At 34.5% G+C, this 23,618-nt stretch overlaps 2 protein-coding genes and 1 long non-coding RNA gene across 9 annotated transcripts in view; 2 read left to right on the forward strand and 1 right to left on the reverse strand.

Moving 5' to 3' along the window:
- Positions 1-6,965, forward strand: part of LOC107998839 (atos homolog protein A) — a 29,524-nt gene extending 22,559 nt beyond the window's left edge. For 3 of the 5 annotated variants that reach the window (XM_017058346.3, XM_017058344.3, XM_017058348.3), the window contains exons 2-9: positions 80-294; positions 457-677; positions 802-1,024; positions 1,541-1,706; positions 1,932-4,416; positions 4,487-4,808; positions 4,887-5,086; positions 5,457-6,965. In XM_017058346.3, the coding sequence (XP_016913835.2) occupies positions 82-294; positions 457-677; positions 802-1,024; positions 1,541-1,706; positions 1,932-4,416; positions 4,487-4,808; positions 4,887-5,086; positions 5,457-5,625 (3,999 nt within the window). In that variant the 5' untranslated portion in view covers positions 80-81 and the 3' untranslated portion in view covers positions 5,626-6,965. Of the gene's footprint in view, positions 1-79; positions 295-456; positions 678-801; positions 1,025-1,449; positions 1,707-1,931; positions 4,417-4,486; positions 4,809-4,886; positions 5,087-5,456 lie in introns of those variants that run through there. The other 2 variants (XM_062083630.1, XM_028667180.2) reach the window with 2 other exon arrangements.
- LOC107998838 (pyruvate dehydrogenase (acetyl-transferring) kinase, mitochondrial) lies at positions 6,452-23,560 on the reverse strand. Of its 3 annotated transcripts, none has more exons than XM_017058342.3 (8): positions 22,799-23,560; positions 13,406-13,613; positions 13,121-13,305; positions 12,863-13,027; positions 12,340-12,515; positions 11,823-12,047; positions 11,523-11,739; positions 6,452-11,249 (listed from the first exon to the last, which is right to left on the reverse strand). In XM_017058342.3, exons 1-7 carry the CDS (start codon positions 22,899-22,901, stop codon positions 11,551-11,553), a joined length of 1,251 nt encoding a protein of 416 aa, XP_016913831.1. In that variant the 5' UTR covers positions 22,902-23,560; the 3' UTR covers positions 6,452-11,249; positions 11,523-11,550. The 3 variants fall into 3 exon arrangements, with proteins under 3 accessions (XP_016913831.1, XP_061939615.1, XP_016913832.1); XM_062083631.1 differs by lacking the exon at positions 22,799-23,560 and adding an exon at positions 19,284-19,423; XM_017058343.3 differs by having other exon boundaries at positions 6,452-11,739.
- Positions 18,979-19,518, forward strand: LOC133667159 (uncharacterized). The gene is made up of 2 exons (XR_009832353.1): positions 18,979-19,120; positions 19,286-19,518. It is a non-coding gene; the product is annotated as an uncharacterized LOC133667159 (long non-coding RNA).
- Positions 23,561-23,618: the final 58 nt, after the last annotated feature.

A 23,618-nucleotide genomic window follows, 5' to 3' on the forward strand; every position in this document is an offset into this window, starting at 1 on the left:
AAAAACGTCTGAATAAGAAAACTTGGAATTTTGTTTTTTTTTTTTTTATTACAACGCAATTTATAATTTATATTTCCAGGTATGCACTGCCTAGGCGCGGTGACAGGAGGCATTCCCAGCCCAAATGGGGTTGGCGGTCGGGGTGGCATTCTTAGCATGTTCCGAGCCCTTGGAGTCCTAGTGTGCGAGGGGAGGATTCAGGGCCCTCCACGTGGTTACAAAGAGGGCCCACATTGTGCAGCTCCTACGCAGACGGTGCCTAACGACCATGTGTGCGAGGAAGATAATTACCTGGTAACAACAGAAACTGCTGTTGCAATCATTTTTAAAAATATTCTTTTGTTCGAACATCGAAACGAACGCGAAATTAACGTAGAGGTAAATTTAAATTTGCGTAATTTTCTTACGTTTTTTCTTTCCCCCCCCTTTCTTTCTCTCCACGCGATCCTCGTCCAGTGCGATCGATATCTTGTGCTGGTCCGAGAGATCGCGGACCGTGTTGCAATCGGCTCGTTCCTGTGCATCGAGGTAGTGTTGTGCAGCAACTGTCCATGCGGTTTGGCGAAATGTACGAACAAGAATCCGATCTGCACCGTGCCGTCCTTATCAATTTCACCATGGCAACAAGCGTCGGAGATGCTGCTGGAGTATTGGTGTGTTTGCGTCGTTCCTAGCAAGTGAGTATAGAGAAATTTGTTTTGAAAGATTATAAGTGTTTTCTTTCTTCTTCTTTTTTTTTTTCGAAATTTTCTTTGCCATTTTATTTTATTAACGAATGGTGAATTAATGAATGATGTTCAGGAGTCCGGAGACCATGAACTTCTACGGATTATATCAGGCAGTTCGTTCGCGACTTCACTTCAGCCAAGTCGCTGCTTGGTGGTCGAGGAGCAACGGTACCGATCCCAGTTACATCGTGACGAGAATGGTGCCCTACAACGAAGACAATCTGAGAAAGTTTCGTGAAACCCCCGTGGAGCACACGTTCCCTTTGGCCGGCAACAGTGATGGAAATTCCATAAAAGTAAATCAAATTAATAAGTTATCGTTTCAAATTCCGTCCGGTTACCTTAAAAGCAGGAACATTGTCATTTATTGGGATTTAACGGAATTTTTTCCATTTATATTCGTTTCAAAAACTATCGTTTATCATAAATTCGTTGAAAAAAAGATAAGAAAAGAAAAGAAAAAAAGTATTCACATTAGCTGAAACCTCTTCACGCGAAGATAGATGCTCTTAATTGATCCAAGGATTTCCTGGCAAGCAACAGCTCGCTGGGAACGCTCGAAACGATGCGTTTCACTTGAGATAAAGGCGAGGTCAATGTTCCTCGAACTGTCCATGTAATTCGCATGGTGGTCCTCTCGTCCACGTTCTCGGAGTACCCTCCATATTCTGGTTCTATTCTGGTAGTTCGAGGACACTAACGAATGCCTACTTTTAACCAGCAGATGAGTCACCGGCTACCCAATCTCGTTCCGAGTACCGCGCACTACTGCATTTAATGGAGCTGAAGAGGATTTCTCGTGTAAATTTTAGGTCACCGTGTGGGCACTGCCGAGGATGGAGGAGGTGCCGGTTCTCACCTGCCCGTTGCACCCGATCAAAGAGAAAGACGAGGAGGGTGTCGCGAGGGCTTTGACACCCACCAAGGCTATCCCGGTTTCCAGCGCTCCGCAAAATCCTGAAGGCCTTGTTTTGCCTGGTAATCAGGGCAATCTTGCAATCTTGATCGACGCGATGTTTCCGTGTTTCGAGTGTCAATCTTCGCGTTTCTTTTCCTTGATTACGACTACAAAGTTTATATACATGCATATATGTATGCATAATTCACGATTAATAAATCGATTGATACTCGAAAAATGTTTAAAAGGTCGAACGATTAAATAGATAAATTTATTTATTTATTTATTTATTTTTTCCGAAACAGCTTTAGTGGACGACAGACTGCAGACGCCTTGCAACAAACCTGGAAAACATCATTGTCCGTGCGAGGAGGAGGACATTCCACCACCATCACCAGTGATTTCAAGACAAAACCGCGAGAGGAAACGTCGCCGGTCCCTTCCCTGTGGTCCTACGGATACGAACAATTGCGTGACGATTCAACCGATAGCTCTGCCCTCGGTGCAGGAAACTGTAACGCAAGAGATGAAGGATGGTCAGAGTTCGAGCTATCCGAAATGCCCGTCCGAGATCGTGAACAATCGTAGCGTCAAGTCTGTTGTGCAGAATCAGAACAAGTTGGAGGAGAACGCCATCAGGAATCGTAAGAATTTGAACGCTGATAATCTAGAGCGGTGCTTCAAGACGCAGCTGAACATCGACGGGCGGGAAGGGAACATGGAGAAGCGGTACAAGCGAACGATCGAAGAATCCGAATTGAAGTCGAATTGCAAGGAGAAACAGTGCAATTTGGAGAAGAAGCACAAGGAGACGGAGAAGTCTACGGAGAAGAATGGAATATTCGAGAATTTGATACCGTTCAATTCCTCGTTGCCTTGGTCGTTCGTCGAATCTTGGAATAACAGCAACGCGAACGGAAAGTGCGCTTTTCAGAGCTTGCGCGGGAACAGGGAAAGTTACTTCAACGATTCTGAGAGGATCAGCAAACCGCCAGTAAACAAGGATTCGAGCCTCGTGATCAACCCGTTTAGGCAACCTAGTCCGTTCCACGAATCAAATCCCGGTCCTTCGACGAATAACCGATTCAAGCAAGATTCCTTCAACTCCTCTTGCATGGTGCATCAAAGTGCGAAATCGTCGAACAAATTATCCAGCTCCTTCGAAGCGAATCCTGGACAGGAAGCTGTGGAGGAAGTCAACAATAGGGGGAGGCCTGGGAAGGATTTGAGCCAGTTGATATCGAAACTGTCGTTCCCCGAGGATAAGGACAAGTCGAAGGAGGAAGGAGGCTTCTTGGATTGGTTCAGCAAAGTTCCTGGACGAGTGCTCGGGGTCGCGCCGACCAGTGGCTTCGTGGAGAACAAGGTGAAAGCGACAAACTTGAAGAGTCAAGAGCAACAGCACGGGAACGAAGTGAGATTTAAAAACTGCAACTTGGAGTTGAGTCAGCAGGAATTCGACGAGGTTCTGGCTGTTTTGAGGGCTCGTACACCGTCAGAGCGGAAGAGGACGAGTATCAGGACGATGAAGAAACGGGAGAAGTTGGAGAAATCCGTGGAGGATGGATCGGACAAATCGATAGGGAAATATGCGAATTTGGAAAGCATCGAGTGTTCGACGAACAACATAGTGAACCGTACGAAGGCCTGCGAGGGTTGTAACCACAAGTTGTGCAGGAAAAATGACCAACAAGCTTTAGAGAAGACCAATTTCGTTGAAATTTATGGCAATAAGAATATTTATAATCCTCAGAAACGCGAGAAGCTCGAGAGCGACGACTCGAACGAGGATCTGCAGCCGATCAAATGCAATAATAATTCGGAGAAACGGACGAACGACGCTATGGACTGTTTGCAGAACGTGTCGAACAAAGCAGACATATTATTGGGAGCAATTTTACGAACCAGCAAAGACCGAGGGAATCTAACGGAGATTCCGAATGGGACCAAATCGAGGTCCGTGTTGCCAACGGCCATCAACGAAACGGAAAGCAATCGAAATAACGTGGCTTGCGAGAAGAGCAGGAGTCAGGAGCAGAAAAGCGTGGCGTTGGAGGATGAGAAGTTCCTGTCTATGGCGCTCAACAAGAAGTTTAATCGGTTCCGGCAACTGTTCAAAAAGGAGCAAGAGAAAAAAGTTCCTGCAACGACAGAGGACAATTCTCAAGACGCGATACAATACTTAGGCCAACGTTCGTTCCCGTACAACAATGTCCAGCCCAGCCTGCACGATCCAAAAAATTTGAGGGATAGCAAAGCGAAGAGGAGAATAGACTTCTCAAACTTTGCCGGAGAGAGAGAGGCGGAGAAGCGCGACGCAAGACCTGATCCTTCGGAGCTTAGTACAAATGGCGCACATCAAAATTCACGAATCTATTATAGTACAAATTACAAAGAGGACAACGGCGACTACGACGAAGTCGAGATGTCCAAATGGCAAAATAGACTGCATAGTACAAACGTGGATGATGGGGTGACGGAGCTCGACGATGAAGAGGACGAAACTGTATCTTTGAAACTTTGCAAGGATTCTGTTTCGAATGTCGGGAAGAAAATTCGGAACTGCAATCTCGGCAAAGACATCGTCACGGATGACGACGAAACAATGGACAAGGCTGTACCCACTGCCATCGAGCAAGAGAGATTTCGCCGTTCCTTGGAGAACGCGGCTTCGATGGTGTTTCACAGTAGAACAGGCTTGCCCTTGACGTCCAGTCCAGCTCCGTTGAGGAGAGGCAGCTGTTGCTTCGATTACGATAGCAGTCTGAATTCTGTCTCCTCGAAGAGAAGGTATAATATCGTGTCGTGGAAGAAAGTGTCGAGGCCTCCTTCGATTTAGACGAGCTTTTTTTCGTTTCAGCGCTCTGTTCGAATTGAACACTCCGCCGAGTCCCGGCGCAGTGTCTTTGGAAGAGGCTGATCGAGAGGCCGAGAATGCAGGCGAAGGGGAGGAAACACCGAAAAGACGCTCGACTTCCCGCAGTAGACCGCAAAGTCACGCTCTTCTAGGCAGCTTCGAGGAATCGGCTTTGAACGGTAGACTCGAACCAGTGTCGACCGTTCACGGTTTCACGGCGGAATTGGGCGCCAGTGGTTCCTTCTGTCCGAAACATCGAAAGCTTCCAGTCACTGTGTTCTTCTATACGCTTGGTGACAATGATAAAGTTTCCACGCCCTATCTCGTATGTACATCCACGTTCCTTTTAATATATTTTTACATTCTAATCAACGAAACGTGATTCCTTTTCTTTCTTTTTTAGGCACATATTAATTTGGGCAAAAAGGGCTATCAAGTACCGAGAAGCGGTACTATCCAAGTAACGCTTCTCAATCCTTTGGGTACAGTCGTTAAAATGTTCGTAGTACTGTACGATCTTTCAGATATGCCACCACGATCTCATACTTTTTTACGTCAGAGAACATTGCGGGACAAAACACTACGCTACCTCGTACATCTTAGGTATATCTCTCTTTCTATCAAAGATCCATTTTGTAAATATTAAGATTTTAATTATCCATGATCTGTGGGCAATACGTATGTTCGTTAATCAAAATTTTAATGCTTTCATGATCAGTATTCGCAAGTATGATCGAGGCTTCTTCGTATGAATAATCTCTCAAAATAAATATATATGCTGTACAGTGTACAAATGTACATTTTTATCATATCGATGCAGGTATCTCGAAGCCACGATTATTAATTTTTTTTTTTTTTTTCATTTCCCTTTTCCACGATCTCTGATTTTCTGAATTAACTTAAAATTATGTATAAATTTGTCCATCGATACGCAACTTAATTGTGATGTTAAAATTAAATATTTTCGTTTCAGATTTATGTCCGGTAAGTCAGGCCGAATTTACTTGCACACGGACATTCGTATGATTATTTGTCGCAAGTCCGATGTGGACACAGCGTCGGATTTCGGGTCAGAACCACCAAAGGAATTACGAAGCTACATCCATGGCCCTACCAATCCGAAATTTTCGCCAAGGTGCTGAGCCACATGGCTCTTTCCATGGGGTTGTTGTCAATCACTCCGCTCGCCTAGTCCCCTTTGCGCAGAGGTTTAACAGAGATCAATTTTTTTTTTTTTTTTTTTTTGAGAATTCGGAGACAGATCTTCCCTTTGGGATTCGATGTTGAAAGAAAAAGTATGAAAGTTGAGAGAAACGAGTAGCATTTGCAAAAAAAAAATTCTGGATCTTTGTAAAAGGAAGGAAAAAGAACCTTTGTGGAAATGGTCTTCTCGAGAGGAGGAAAGAAGATTGTAAAAAGGATGGTTAAGTCGAGAAAAAGATTTTATAATGAGATCATGCTTCGCAAAAAAGAAAAAAAAAGAAAAAAAGGAATGAAAGAAGTATCATCATATTTTGAGATGATTTTCGAGAAACACAAGAAAAATTTTGGAGAACACAATTTGAGCAATTTCTGAAGAAAGTTTCAAAAGAAAAGATTGTTTTTTCGCGAAAAAAATATTTCAGAGATGAGTAAGGAGCAAGGCATACTAAGGGGACTATTTGAATATTTGCCATTTCAGTACGAATTGTTTTGCTTATTGTTAAACTCAAACTTATTTTTTCTTTTCCATTTATTGGTAATATTATTTTTTTAACGCGAAAAACAAAGCGTGTGTTAAATGTTTATTTATGAAGATCGTCTTTGGTTTTAATTTCATTAATGGATCGAAATTTTTAGTTGAATTAAAGTTGATCGTTTTTCGTTGAAATTAATTTACGCGCTCCAATTGCGTCTTTGAATTTTTGGCGAAGATTGCCGATTTGAATTTTTGTCTTTCATATTTATTGCGATAGAACGTGTACGTTCTGTTTTTTTTTCGAATGGAAACTAATAAAGTTTCTAATTATTCGAGTTCGTCAATTTAATTATAAGTTGGACGATCTCCTTGGAAGGCCATCTCCTCAATTTATTGTTGTAAATATAAGTCATATGTAAAGTCGAATAAGAATTTTTTAAAAAGGGATGATACTGTCATGTGTGTGTAGCACCATAGAGAAAAAAAAGAAAAAAAAGAAAAAGAATGAAAGAAAAAAATAAGTGATACGAGCATAGAAAATATCAAGAATCGGGTCTCTCGTTGACATCAAAGGTATCCTCAAACTATTGTACAAAAGATGAACAGAGAACTATGTGATCTAGAAAATCTAGAAGTTTAAAATGTAATTTAAATAGATGCCATTTATCGATTCGTTGATATTTTTCAAGAAGAAAATTGAAAGGCGATTAGTATCGTCGTTTATTTTATTAAAAAAAAAAGAAAAAAAAAACAATACAAGGAAGAAGAAAGAAAAGAAAGGGAAAACGTGGAGAGAGAGAGAGAGAGAGAGAGAAAGGAAGAAGAAATGAAAAATCTATCTTTCGTGTGAAATAATGTAGCAATCAACGAGTGGCTGGATTACGCGACTTTTCCTGCTCGAAGAAAAAGAATCATTATTTACACGTATAAACAGAACACAATTTTGTGTCCGTAGCACTGTGATGAATATTTTGATAGACTATAAAGAGTAATTATTATTAAAGTATCTATTTGAGTAGTGAATATGTCCTAGATTAATTAATAATTATACTAATGTCGTATGAGGAATGTAATCGAGCGTAATTACTAACCGTAAAAAAAAAAAAAAAAAATTACATATACCTTTCGCAATCACAAGGCGCTCATTATTGTCTCCGTATTAAATTGACGTTCGTTTTCTTTATTTTTCTACGCGCACGAGACGAAGAAACATTAGGAAAATTAATTTTACTACGAAATTAATTTCAATGTACATAACGAGCCGTTCGAATTTAATCTGATCGATTGTCCTCCTATCTATTCACGACCAAATTTACTGTCCAAATAAATAAAAAAGTACTCGATTAGGTGGATTTTCCAAGACTCGCGCTCGCTTTTGGTAAAATCTATTATCCGATTAATTTACACGGTGGAGATACGTAGACGTAACAGGCGCATTTTGTGATTTGTCAGAAGAAATTTCTTTCTAACATGTTGATAAGGCATGACAAGTATGTTCTATAGATAGATTGACAAATACGTTTACGTTGATCGACGCCGATCTTGAATCAATCGGGGATATTAAAATTCGATAAGGAAAGATCTGCGAACGGTCGATGATACGATCATTCGCAAGCTCGAATCAAGCAGTTTTAACGTTGCAAAATTTTTTGTAGCACGTGTATTGTACGGCAAGGAAATATAGAGTGTGTAATCACTGCCATGCTGTATATACATTGTAGCATAGATAAATCGTTTAATAACAATTTAAGAGAAATTCTAGCAATAGTTTTTTGCCTGAGCGAGAGATCTTAAGAGAAATTGAAAGCAAAAGCGGGATCCGTTGAAAAATCTCTAAATCGTATAATATTAATTTTGCTCTTTATTGATTTTCTGATATTATCATTATTTCATTGTTGTACAATAAATGTTAATTTTCTCCATAATTTCTAATATATTTCTCCGATCGAATTTATTTATTTATTTTTTTTTTTTCGACTGGATCTCGCTCGTGGAATGATTAGAAAAATGAAATGTATATTCTAATAGCTAATATTTTCCCAGATCACTGAAAAGTCGCTTGATAGCTTTAAAAGAAAATCTCCACGATGCGTGTAATTAATTTTCATACGACAGAAATCGAACGAAATGATACGTGCAGTTCATTAACACTTTTTGGAAATTCGTGCAGATATGAGAAGGATACAAGATTGTATTTTTGGAATTTACAATCGAGGAACAACTTGTACACAAACTTATAGGACGCGCACTAAAAAAAACTTTATTATTGTGATAAACTTTTATCGGAATAACTGGTCTGCAATTAATTTGAAATTGAATGTATTCTCTTGTTGCTGGAAAAGGAGAACGAGTTAAAATTGACGGTGCCAAATTTGAGAAAAAAAAAAAACAAAAAAATAAAAAAATAAAAAAATAAAAATAAAAAAACAAAAAGTGAGAAAGGATTTTGAAAGCGCTCAACGACAGAAACGTTTCGAATCGGTTCCAATGGCTTCGATTATTACTTTTAACCAATTTTAAATCGATAAACAATATTATTATTTTTAATCAAAATCAATTTTGTTAATTTTATTCACTTTTCTTTTGTTGTTTGAACATGTTTTAATTTCTTTTCTATTTAATTACATTTTAAAGCGTTTTTCTTTCATGTCGAATTATTATTTGTTTTTATCGTTTATTCTGCTACCGTTTTAAAAAAGATTCAAGTATCAAACGTGCAACTTGCTATAATTTGATTTGTAAATTATCATCGATTGTTCGGTTCCAGAGAACTGGAAGGAAAAAAAGAAACGAGCACCGTCCGATCAATGATAATTGTAAGTTTTACTCGCCAATTCTAATTGTAGAACGTTCTGTTAAATCCATTAATTGATACATTGATGGACACCAGATATACATAGGGTAGCGTTATTTTATAAATGAAAATAATTGTTATTGCTAAGTACTTTTTATTATTTTTAGCGAACGAAGCGTGCGGTAAGAGAGAAACATTTGTCGAAACGCGAACTCATACTTATGGTACGCATGGCCAAACGTAATAAAACTACAGCAATGCATCTATTTTAATGTATTTACTTGTTAGATTAGTAAATTCCATCGAAGCGTTGTTCTGTGTCACATCGAACCGAATTGAACTTCTTTCAACACTTCAAAACAACTCTTCCGTGTACACGTGGCCATTCAGTTTTGTTCAAAGAATGAATTATAAAAGGAAAAAAAGAAAAAAAAAATATCACACATTTTTTTATCTTGTAATATGTTTATTAACAATGTTTTACAAGTGTTTCACTCGCGTTACGTGCGCGAATTATCCCTACATATTTATAATTACAGCTAAAATTACAGCTGTCGTCTAGACAAATATTCCGAGTGCTCTAAAAATTAAAAATTTATATACATGGGGGGGGGGGACAAAACATACATTCAAAATATACCGCAAATATACCGTGGGATCATACGTCGGATCGAATAATCCATAACAGAAAACATTCGCTACAGAAAGTGACACTGTCCCTTTAAAATAATAAAATGCATCGGTTTAAGGAACAGTTCACAAACACTTTCTAAATTCGTCCTCTCTTTTCTCATTCTCTTTTAAAGAAACAAAATGATAATAGATCGTAGAAAACGTGCAGGATACGCGCAAATTATGCAGTCTCATTTATACGATAAATCCTAAGGGAGGTAAAGACTTAAAAATTGTTTAGTATTCTAAGGTACGCTGGTTGTGCCTGTTTCTTTGTGAAAATTAAATGTCATCGTACTCTACTAGTTAAAAATATATAGAAACCTCGTTATACAATTTCGAATAAAAAGAGGAGCGAGGTTCATTTCACATTAGAAAATCAGTGTTAAGAAATAAGAGATAACATGAACGCGACGATATTGCATCATCCTGAATTCGAACTTCTTTCTGGCTGAATTTCACACGTTCATTATAATGAATCGAAGGAAATACCTTAGAATATAAACGAGACTCGAAAGTCGCGGAAATGAATTTATTGCGTATAAATCTTTGTTTCTATGTTTTAGTCTTATAAAAATTCATTTAAAACACACCTGAAATACTTCTTAAGAATTTGATTGTATACGGTATACAAAATACTTTCCCAGGATAAAGTGAACGTTAATATTATTATTCTTTCTTTCAGCCAGTCCTTCCGACTCGCATGTCATTTTCTTTAACTCATATTTCTAAGCGATTATTAAATTATCCATCTTTTTTTCTTTTTTTAATTTTTTTCCTTTTTTTTCTTTTTTTTTTTCCTTTTTTTTTTTACATATAACATAGTTAAAATTCATAAACGCGAATGACGTCGTAGATTAACAAGTTCAAAGTTTGTCTAGCTATATTTAACTAAAATCACGTATCAAATCACAGTTTTACATTTGTGGCATACTTTTTTTTTTTATAAAAATTCCTCTAACGAGTGGAAAATTCCTTCTCGCTTTTGTATCGATCGATCACAAAGTTAAGTCAGCATACGTTTGAACAATTTCATGTTTGAACAAAAAAATGTTCAAAAAAAGAGAATTAAAATGCTGATTTATTAAAAGCACGGCATATGTGTCTGTATATATATATATATATATATATACACACATATATATATATATACATACATATATACGTATATGTATATATACGTATATATAAAGAAATGATCTTGATGGAACGTTCAGATTAATTCTAGGATTTTTAAAAATATCTTAAAAACTTAAATTTATAAAATTAATAAAAAAAATATATCGGAAATATTTAAAATGCAGTTAAATTTCAAGAATCGTGATATGTGAGCATCGTAACCGCGGGCACAACGAACAATAAGTCATTTTTGACGAGGCAATAACGTCGCTGTAACCATCACGGTCATCTACGGTTTATATTCGTGAAAAATATATTACGAAGGATCTCGATTGTGGATCCTTGCTACTTCTTTAGATATCGTGACACGAAAGTCGCAAGGCTTTTTCCACCTACAGCGGAAGCGGTTGTCTTGATTAACAATTCTGTCGAATCTCAATGTTCCGCCGATCGTATCGGTGCTCGTAAACGAAACACCTCATTAAAAAGGAAACACTGAAACACTAAGAGCGATTCAAATGCAAGATACATCTATCAATACATCGATCAAAAATCACATCAATAAATATTCAGTTACAAATCGAAACAGTGATTTCAATGATTTTGAATCGAGTTACACATAGAATACGATAACATTTTGAAAATAAATTTGCGCTGTTCGTCTACGAGTTTCTTTTCTTTTTTTTTTTTTTTTTAAATTCTGTATGGTAAATACTGCAGCGAAGAATCTCTTCCATTCTTACAAATGTCGAACATCTAGGTAAGTAGATACTTACTTCCTTGGTCCATAGAGATGAAATTTCGTTAACAATGCCTAACTTCCATTCCACGTGGAAGTTTGTGTCCTTGAACAAGACTCATACGTAATTGCCTCGTGGCCATTCCACCACCACAATGACTGCTCCAATCGGTGGTTGATACTTGAGTTCGATAAAATTTGGAGGAAGTCTTGTTGAAAATTGGCAATAACTCGTTGGCTTCGTTCGACAAAGCCTGAAACGTTTAAAAATAGAATAAACGAATAAAGAGCACACTGTACACACTTGAGTAATGAAATTGCATCGCGTGATTTTTACCTTTAGATATACGATGGCATCGGTACCGAAACCATCACAACTTTGGAGAACGAGATCACCGTGGAAATATCTGGCGTATAATCGAGATACTGGAAGACCATAACCGTATCCGGCAAGTGGAACTGTGTGAGCATCGGTTTTGGTTGGCCTAGGTGCCGTGCTGTACATGTATTTAAACAAATGGTCCATTTGCGAGCGAGGGATACCACCGCCTTTATCGGACATCTGGAAAAATAGGATAAAATTAATCGAAGTGCAAAGTTATCGCGCTATAAATCAAACGAGTATTGATTCTAATGTTTTAAAAATATTCCAACTGATATAATCTGATCGCGAGCACGATTCCTTATCGAATATCTGATGCACCGATATTGAATATCAATGTTGGCGAAACTTAAGATACAATTTCCACGCAACGAACGTTTATTGATAAATTCGATCGTTCATAATTCACTCATCAATGCTTCGATAGTTTCAAATAATCGTTTGCAAAGTCGATGCACGATTTGTAAATTACCTTAACGCATATATCTTCTTTTCCACGCGACACGATCACTTCTATCGCTGGATATTCCCCGTTCGAACTATGGTGTTCCATAACCGCTCGCATACTGTTTTTGAAAAGTTCGAACAGCATGTGGAACAAATGGCTTGGTACGTAAACTATTCTAATTTGGCTACATCGATCGTACTCTGAAAAGAATCAGATTTAATTACAATCAAGACAACCATCTTCTTCCTTCCCTTTATCATTTATATATTTCTTTTGTAATATCATTCTTTATATATATATTTTTTTTTATCGTAAAGAATACACAACAAATTGCCACGATGAAAACTTTTTGTCGTTATCCATTGTCATTAACAAATTCTCTAATACGATAAATTCTTTAAAATACATATTATCTTTTATCATGATGAGATTCAAAGGTTTCACGATGGCAACTTTATACTATACCTATTAAAGAAAAATTGGTCATGTCGTAAGTCTACTTACTAGTATATATTACTCTAGTACAATCAACATTTTTCAAACTTGCCGTTATGTTGCTGGACTATCAATTCCGGACTAGCCATATAATATTGATCACACAGTAATCTCGCTTTCTCATACGCGTCTTTCACAACGCTGCTTATCTCACAGGATGGATCTATGGATCCCACATGTCTACTGTGTCCATTTAATTCGCTACCGAACAAGAGAGCTGCAGCAAAGATAATTTTCTTTTTTAATTAACCACGTTAATTTCATTGAATCCAAGGGCAAGTTATTAAAACGCGACGAAAATAGGACTTACTATGTTGATTGATCAGCATACGAATGGAAATTCGAGACATGAGAAATCTGTCCAAGAAATATTGAATATTGTTCTCCGTCTGGACATCGACATCGTGGGATTCTTTCAATTCTAAAACACCTTGCGCCATCGTTTCGACGATGTCCTTGTGCCTGTTCCTAATTTTCACCAATGTCTGACAGAATCTGGAAAAGAAGGCAATAACGACTTTGGTTGAAAACTCGAGGGTAAAAATCAATATTTTCTATTAGGCTAAGAGATCGTTTCTAACGTTGGAGGACTCACTTGTCTAGAGTGCTATCGTTGACTTCAACCTTCTCGAACTGCATGATATCCTCGAACGAGGTTGCGTATAAATTATTAACTATACCCACGCTAGGCATTTTCAATAAATTATCCGGCAATAGATGGATCTCTTTCATAATGTTGGCCAATCGGACAGGCAATTCCTTCCTCAAGAATATAAAGGACTTCCTCTCACAGGCGCTTAGGCCTAAAACATTTCAACAATTTTCCTTAATCGAATTTCACATTTTTATATTTGCCTTGCAAATATAAAATTTTACAATAGATAAACTGGTCACGGATTTAAAGAGAGAGAGAGAGAGAGAGAAAAGCGAATGATCTTATCACGGCAATTTAAAATCGTTATCAAAGCTTTTCATAAGTAAGTTGTTTTGAAGAATGTAAAAGAACGGAGGAACGATGAACTTTGTAAATAGTGCATCGTCGCGTAAACTCGATTGCTTTGCAAGAGAACATTTTTCTTTTTTTTCTTCGGAAATGTAGCTAGCAACATATTTCGAATCAAGAATTATCCATTTATTTTTCCAACTTGAGGGGAAAACTGGTCGACGCGACCTTTTCAAAGCATATTAGAAATCAAAGATTAGAATGTATCGAGGCATTAGAAAAAAGAATTTTATCTTAATATCGGATTTATGAAATCGTAAGTAGGTCATATATGAATCACACTGTATTTATATATTCACACATATGCTTTTGTTTCTGCTAATCTCTCTAGAAAATAATATGGTATAAGCACGACCATATTTAGATTAATATACTGTTTTTATCATTACTCTCGGATAACTCTGTTTACATTGACCTCGTATCAAAGTGATACAACAGCGTCATTTTTGACATGCATGAATCGGATAATACTGTTTTAAAATTTAATCATCGATCGATTTATCATCGACGTCTTTGTGGAAAACAATCGTGTCGCTTGCATTGCACGCGAGAGTAACTTTTTTTTTAGTTGTCTCGATTTAGAAGAGGGTTGGTCTATCGATTGTTTTTAAACTCGATTAACTTATTGCGTCGAGTCTATAGAACGTTTATTCTCGGTACTAATATATTTAGATAATAATATAAAGCTATTTCGTCAATCACGTTATTAATCGAATTAATCTGGCCTTTCTCTCTCTCTTTTTTTTTTTTTTTAATGAAATTGTAAATGCAACACGAGTTTCGGTCGGTCAAATAGATAATAGATTAACAATCAATCGCGATCGATTAATTACATTTCGTTTCTAATCGGGGCTGTTTAATTTATGCATTGTTGTTGAAAAATTGATGAAGAGTGATTCAGGTATATATAAGATAAGGTAGAGATTGAGTCCCGTTAAAAATATGTTTGATCAAACTTATAAGGTAATCGTAAACATTAAGGATAGTTGTGATAATTTTATCTTATTTATATCATTCATTCACGTGATATTTGAACAAAACATATATTCATAAATGGGATTATCTTAATTTTCAATTTCATCAGAAAGATATAAACGGTTTTAAGAAAAAGAAAAAAAAGAAAAGAAATTGAAATGATCGATATGAAAGGAAAACATGATAAAACTTGACCATCATTATCGATATTGTATTCCATCGAGTAACAGCTTGATCCCATTGCTCGATTGGATTAAATTACCGATGTTAAATCAAGTAATTTTACATGATCGCATACAAATAGAATATATGTATATAGTTGAATTATTTTGAATACTTTCACCAAAAATAAAAGTTCAGAATAAAACACAAACTATTGAAATCGTCTTACCCACGTTTAATCTAAATGATGAAATAGAAAAGAAGGACGGATTTGGTAAGTTTCTTACAAAAAGATTTTAAAATCTAATCTTCTATTCTGGAGCAAAATTGTGAAAAAGATTAGTAATAATGTACGTACTTGTACACGTTACCAAAAAGATTGGTAATAGAAAATATCGAATTTGTTCAAATGCCACGTATTCCATTAGAGGAAATTTCATTTTCTTCTTTTAACGAGATAGATAGTAAATGATTTACTGCCAACGTAATAAATTGCCGTGAAATTACCTATTGACTTTATCTGCATCAAGCAGATCGAATAAAAAGACCTCTTGTGTGAAAACGATTTTCTGCGATCAAACTCGATTTAGAAAATTTAGTTTTTTCCACAACAATGTTCAATTTCTTTTTGCGAAATTATCGAATCGCAAATAAATCCTAAATTATTGATGAAAACTCGATATTCGATATGTCCTTCGATATTCGATATCAATATTATTTAATCTTTTTTGCCTTTTTCTTTTTTTTTTTTTTTTTATTATTCGATAACACTTAAATCGGTCAGTATCTTATACGAATAACAAGATAATTCATTAATTTTTCATATCTACGTTTCTCAAAATCATGTAATTCGAACGAGTTGGATAACAATAATAATGAGATTCTAACGATTCATCGAACGTGTTAATCGTTGCATTTTTCTCCGTTTATTTTTATCGAGTGTTAAAAGATTTTATAATTATCACTCTTTTTTTCTCATAATATCGTATGAAATTATATTAATTATTAAAGAAAACCAGACGGACAAAAAAAGATTTGTCGTCATGCGTGATTGGCATAAGTATAGATCGATATTTTGGCGAAATTTTTCGATAAATAAAAAACGAAATGCCTGAATTTCCGTTATCCTAATATTACGACGCAGATGAAAAAAGAAAGCACGTTTAATTGACACAAGATATTGTGAAATTAATAATGTTCTCAAAGTTGACAAAACGATCACGGGAAGAATTTTTCGCGATAAAAGCATAAAAAAAATGACAATTAATATTTGTTTAATATTTCATGTGATCGAGTTTCTTGACTTTAGGATATCAATAAAACATATGTTTACATATTGTATACTGCGTGTCAATATGAAATAATTAATAAAGATCAAATAATTTAATCTTAGCTGAATAATTTTTTATTCAAGGTGCACAGTCCGTTTGTTTAATATGCCAAGAAATTCATCACGATGGCTCGTAAGGTTAAAGAATGCATTGAATTGCAATGAAACGTGCAATGTCGCTCAATGAACCGTTTCTTTTTTCCACTTGGCAGCACAATTCGCTATAAATTCAATCGATTGTCGTAGAGAATCTATGTTTCGAAGTGACGAAACTATAATGTGTAATTACATAATATATAAAACTGGCAATTTGGGATTCGAATAAGTGATTGATAGAATTAATTCGAAACCTCGATGCTGATTTCCTTCGTGAATAAAAGTTTATTGAATCGTGACGTGAATTTCTTTCATGGAGATACACAAAATAGCTCGTTTTCAATAGTTTTAATTAACCCTATATAAAAACGTAATAAACATTAATGCTCCAAGTAAAATACGATCATTGTTCGAGTTTTTAACGAACAGTTGATATAATTTCTTTTTTTCGTGAATTTATTTCCGTTCATACAAGTAACAGCTTGATCTATATATTTTATAAGATAGAATTGTTAATTAGTAACTTTGGTCCATCCAAGGATCAGACCAGGTTTCAACATTGCAAAGGAATTTTTAATTTAAAGGATTCTCTAGAGGAGATCAAAATTGATTGAAATTGCTTTTTCTTTTTTGTGGAATAAAAAGGTAATTATAAAAAAGAATTTCTTTAAAATAAATGACCACCATCGATATTTACGAAAAAAGAAAAAGTATCAATCGTCGATATAGAATACAACTTATCACGACGATACGCGATAAAGCATCGGTGACCGTATTTCAATACAACACGTCACAAATTGTCTATCGTTTCATTTACGGACTCGCGCAAATCGATCCGCTATTCTAATTTTATTCACATTCGTTCCTTGCTTTTCAAGGGATCAGGGAAAATGGAGAATTTTCTTGGATACGGGGTAGCCATTCAATGGCAAATCTCAATTTTTTTTTCTTTTCTTTTTTTAAGCAAAAAAGAGAAATAATAAATTGAAAACACTGTAAATCAAAAGCAAAGATAAAATCAATTTACTTTGACAATTGTTGTTTCTTTAACAATGCCTGTCCGCATAATGATATGTCTATTTCCGCAAAAAGCTAATTTACGTATATAAATTCTTCGTTCAGAAAATTCATCTCATCTAAGATAATCATTGGTTTAAGCTTCAAGCGATAAAAATATACGAGCGTTACGTAAGTCGAAAAATATTAATTTGTAAGGTACTATTCCACGCGTAATGAAAACGTAATTATCATCGGTTAACAATGTTAACATTGATGTATCACGCGCGAGTATAATGCGAGGAAGTCGAGATTTAACATCGCGTAAATTTTCCTGGAGGAACAAAGGTGACGGGATGGAAAATGGTTTTCCAATTCCAGAGATTGGAAAATGTACACGGGGAATTGATCAATCCCACGAGGAATTTGAATGGAGGAAGACACGAGGCAAATGACAGGGATTATAAATTCGTTAATTAATTTCTAAACGATATAGCCTCGTTATAGCTTGACCTTAGCTACTTCAACAAAACAATTTTCTTCGATGGCGCAAGGCTTCTTCCATTTTTATCGACTAATTGCCTCGATTCTGATGAGTTTCGAGAAATTTCGAAAGAACGATTTTTAGGATAATTGACGAATACGACGTAGCACGAAATCGGAGGTATTTTTTTCTATCTTCTATAACTTGAAACCTAATTTTACGCGCCGTAATTTCGTGATAGTAAAATCTTTATCTAGGCTCACTCTGCTTTACGATCGAATGGAAGGATATTTTTCGTAAAAATAGCTTTATTTCCTGAACGTTATAAATTGGCGGTGACGCATTAATAAAATTAAAGGACGTGAAACAGCGTAAAGGTTTGCTAAAGTTACGACGTCGTAAAAGACACTTTCGGTTGAAATTGTACGGTAAAAGAAACCGTGAACAATGATCTTATTCGTTTTAACGCACGTTAAATTCCCGATAAATTTAGAGATTAATAAACATTGAGATTTTATTACAAAAATTATCGATAATATAATGTAAGATTAGATAATTCGTTATGTTGAAAAAGTATATACAGATTTCTATATAGGAATTTTTATTTTTTGATTTAAATATCATATCACGTTTTACGAAATGATTTTCTAAAATCATTAACGATATTGACTTTAATCAGTGAATTCAAGGTTGATAATTTGAATAGACAGATTAAAAGAAACTTTGTAAACACCATAATGTTCGTTTAATATCATGAAATATGTTGTCATCAAATTAACTTTAACTAAAATGTTTTATTCAATGATATCAAATGCAGTAATAAATAGTAATGACATAGAATGAATCATATATGAGTCATTGTTTTATAACAATATTTGTTGAAAAATTAATTAATATTAAATGAAATTTAATTTTTCAGACGAAAAAACGTTACGTAAATTTATTTCTTTTTCCCTTCTCTCTCTTTTCGTTTTTTATTGAAATTGAAATTGGTAAATATTTTGCAAGTAAAAACATTTTGAAAAAACATTTATTCATTATCATATTTCGAGATCGTTTAATCGTTAAATTTTAATAAAACAAACGAATATTTTTTTTGCATCGCGCCCAACTCGTTGACAAAGTAAAAACTCGGCCAGAAAACAGTCTCAGTCATATACCCATTGCCGTTAGAACTTGCTGGAAGCATCCTAATCATGTTTTCGAATAGTGTTTCTCCATATGAGTTGTACGCAGATATGCAAACTTTGCATATAAATGAATAGTAATCTTTTCTATCTCTATATATTTGTTTCAAGAAAATTTTTCCTATTTGATTAACAAGATTTTCCAATTTAAATTTAATAGCGTCATGAATCACTTAAAACAACTAGTCAATAAAATAAAATAAAATATTCATGGAGGTTATGATAAAAATTTATTATTACAGGTAGAAAAATAACGATTAGTCATCGACTCTTCTTCGCGGGTATCCGCGTGATACGAGTCATGTACTGTTCCATAACCAGTTCTGGAATCTTTCGACGGGAAATATAACCGGTCAGAGGAAGCAGCTGTTTAGTTTTAAAGCTTTAATCCCAATGTTCAAAGCCAAGCACACGCGCCGCAATGCACTTCTCATCACTGCACACGCGAGCTACGCTCACCACGATCGTTAGATAATACAATGATGAACATCGTATTAATGTAGACTTATTTTGAAATCAATTAATGATAAGATATGCGGAGCAATCAACTTTCATTCAAGTGAAAGAAATCGAGATCGTTTGAAAAATATACGTTTGATAAATGGATAATTATTGCAAAATTGAAATAAATTCTTATTGATTCGTATCGAGGCTGTTAATAAAAAGAATAAGAGTAAAAAATTTCTTTCGCGTAGCTGTTAGCTCGATATTGCTATTCGAAAGTATAAGGAGAGAATGAAATAACCATCGGATCAATAAATATAACAATTATGTACATTTAAAGGCTTTATCTCGTTTGTGTAATCGTTGTTTAATCAAGAACATAAATAGCAGAAGTGGGTGGACATACAACACAGATATGGCCAATGTTATTTGACCACAGCTTTCAAAAACTTAAGATCTTACAAACTTTCTTTCTTGTACATTCATAAATTGAAGAATCTCTGAAATTAAATGGCTCGAAAAGTTCATTAACAAAGAGATTAAATGTTGAAATGTCTCGGTTTCGTTATCAATTCGTCTTTCTTAATCGGTACAAAGTTTGTTTGTCCTTTTACGCGTCAAGAGCAAATATACAAGCAAAAAAACATACGTAAAAAATCATCAATTATTTTGAAATAAGAAATGGCGGTTTACGTCAGGGAGAAGAACGGGCAAGAATTCAAAAAAGAATTTATCGAGAGTTTAAACTCTAAGAATTTGCACACCCACACTTATTGACTGACGCGAAAAAATGGCAATGTTCCAGCATACCATTCGCAATAAGTGTATTCCTATTTACCTTGGTGGAAATTGCCACCAATGACAGTGGCCAACTCGAGGAAAGGTTGGCCGACCTTGATTTTCTTGATTTTCAATCTACACTACGTAGATTGTTTCCTCTTTGATTTATATAAATTTATATAAATCGTTATATCAGTTTGGACATTGATAATTCGAGAAATTGAATATTCGTGTTATATTCGTGCAAAGATCTATAGATTGTTTGATGCATTCTGAAAGCGATACCGACACAAAAGAGACCACTTTGACGGGGAATACCTCTGTTTAGAATAGTAGTTCGCTATATAAAAGAGTTAAAATAATCTACATGAACCAGATTCGCAAAGTCTACTTTCAAAGGCAAATCGTGAGATGATATTTATTTTCGAATAAATTTCCTCTTATCAGCTCGACTTCGTTTGATTTTATTTCGATATTTGCTTGTTTGTACGTATTTTCTTTAAAAAACAATAGAACAATACACAGGCAAACTCGTGATTTGGTATTTACGTGCGAAAATGCACGCGATTAATTTCAAACAGTAGGTAGTTTGGATCAAAGAGGAAACAGGATGTTATTAAAACTCGTGATACGCGCCATTAGCATATTTGTCAGTCGCGAAGTTAACAAACAAACGTTGCATAGTACGATAACAACGCAGAATGCTTTTTCCGCGGAATCGTTTAAATTCTGATATCATTATGAAAATTATAACAATATCGACATTAATTTTAAATCAACAAGATATGAGAAAATATTACAATGAAAGAAATCGACATCAGAAATAAAAATTCTATTTGCGAATTCAATGAATTCTTAAAATATCCGTGTAGTAAAGTCGTAGATGGTTTCTTTCACATATGGATTATACACGAATGAATAGATATATGTATCTTGTATATCAAGTGGTCGATTCATTAACGGAATAGTGCGATGATGAAATACGAGGCGTGTTGGACTCTGTGACGTCTATGACGTCTGACAGTTCGAAAACAAAGGACCGACAGACGAAATACACACAACTTCGGTGGACGAGAATAAGACATGTCATTTGATAAGAGTTATGTCTTTCTCTATCTTAATGTTATTAGGAAATAATCCAAAAAAATTTTTACATATAAAAAAGATGTAAAAGTATATTTTTTAAATTTCTAAGTATCTTTTTTTTAATAAAAAATCATCGAATGAAATTTATATGTAATTTTTTTAAAAATTTTATTATTTTTTTTGTTAAATAAAATTGCGAGAAAGAATTATAATAATAAAATAAATAATCGAGGATTAAGAGAAAAAAATGAATATATAATTTTATAGAAGTGTTGGCGGAGAATGGTTGAAACAAGTCCAATTTGTAAAAATTTATCGATTAATTTCAGTTTAATGTAACCTTCGTAGTCGGATGATTAGATTCACTGTATTAAAATTATAAATGTATCGAATAAATTAGAAAATAAAAATACATTAATATATTCAGATTAATAGAACTGTTACGAATCTAACATTTTCACGAGTGCAGTGACATTTAAAGATCGATACAAGGAAAGAGCAGCAACCTCTTCTGATTCCGAAAATTTGAAAATTTAAATGCTTTTCTTGAAATTTTTCAAAAAGAAAAACAAATTTTGAAAGATAAAAAAAAAATATAAGAAAATATTTATAAATATTGAAAAATTTTAAAATCATTCTTCTAAAGGATTATCTTGCTAAATTTCCCGCCATAATTTATGTATAAATCTCGTGACTCTTTTTTCTTCTCAATAAGAAGAAAAATTTTTTTTGATATAATTTCAATCGATGTAGAATCGATTTAGAATCATAAATTTTTCATTTAATTTTAAGAAAAAAAAAACAAGAAAAGATTATACATATAAGTTCATAAAAAATTATATGAATTTAAGTTTAATTTTTTTCCTATAATTAATCATTTGATTAATTTTGCATATATGTAATAATATATGCAACATATATATAATATATGTAATCGTAAAGATTTTTCAATGATTTTCAATTGATCATATATTTTGAAATGAGAAATACAACTCTAATAATTTGAATGATATAACTAAATTATCTCAAATTTTCTAATTATTGCGAATTATATATATATATATATATATATAAAACTCCATTTTTGATAGAATAATCGAAATATGCAACGCCATCATTGACATTCATTTCTTGACGCAAATAATACAAAAACATAAATTAATCACGGACGATGCCCCGGAATCATTAAGAGATTCTATCGAAACGACCCTGAAAATAATGTCTTATGTTCTTATAGGGTCGTTGTTCGATTGCTGCCGTTCTCTCTTTCTCTCTCTCTCTCTCTCTTCACTTGCCAAAACAATGGTAGGTATGGGGGAATGAAAGTAAAAAGGAAGGAACAAGTAAAAAAGAAATGGTCTGGGTTTGTCGATAGCTGACACTCGAGGTTTGAAGTTGTACAAGCTATGTAACGTTTACCAATAAAGCAACCTTTCCACACTCACCGAAATCGATGAACTGTTTTATCGAAAGTGGCGAAGGATTGAATTGCGAATAAAAGTCCAACATCTTGCTGATATTCCCAAGACACTTTTGCGTGAGCTTCATTTCGTTGTACGTCGTAACACATGAAACTTTTGAACTTGGTTTCCCTTCGATTTTCTTCTCTCAGATGAAAGCTTAAATTTGACGCTTAAAAAAACACTGTCAGACCTTTGCAAAGCAGAGAATCTACTGCAGGCAGGTTGAATTAGCGAGGCTTCTTCGTGTAGTACGCCGGCTCGAGGATAGGAGACACCTCCGATCGCAATGGTTCGTGGCAAGGCTAGAGATGATTACTGGCGTTTCAAGAAAGGGGTTCTCTATATGTTCTCTCTGATATTCGCGACTGCGTATCAAATGAATAAAAGTGGGGTTGCCCGAGGCGCCACATTTAAAATATTATGCTATCTTATCGTGTTTTTAGTATTTGTGATTGTTAAAAAACATTTTAATCACAATTTGAATTTTATACATGAAATTCACAATAATAAGATTTTTAATAGGATTAAAGATAGGAAATTATTTTCATAAAAATTTTTAGAAAAACAAATTAATTGAAAAGAATTATGTAATAATATGTTGATAATAATAGATAAATAATTTGTATATTTTTTTAAAGAATTTTTTTAAAGTATAAGAAATGAATTTAATTTGTATTCAATCTAATGAATAATTATGTTAATTGAAAATGGAAATATGTAAAAAAAAAATGATAGTACATTTGTAGAAATATTTCTTGTTTAAATATACATATGCACAAATTATGATTTACAATGATTCAAT

This window comes from Apis cerana, linkage group LG13 (genome assembly GCF_029169275.1).
Source record: "Apis cerana isolate GH-2021 linkage group LG13, AcerK_1.0, whole genome shotgun sequence".
In the NCBI taxonomy this organism is placed as follows: domain Eukaryota; kingdom Metazoa; phylum Arthropoda; class Insecta; order Hymenoptera; family Apidae; genus Apis; species Apis cerana.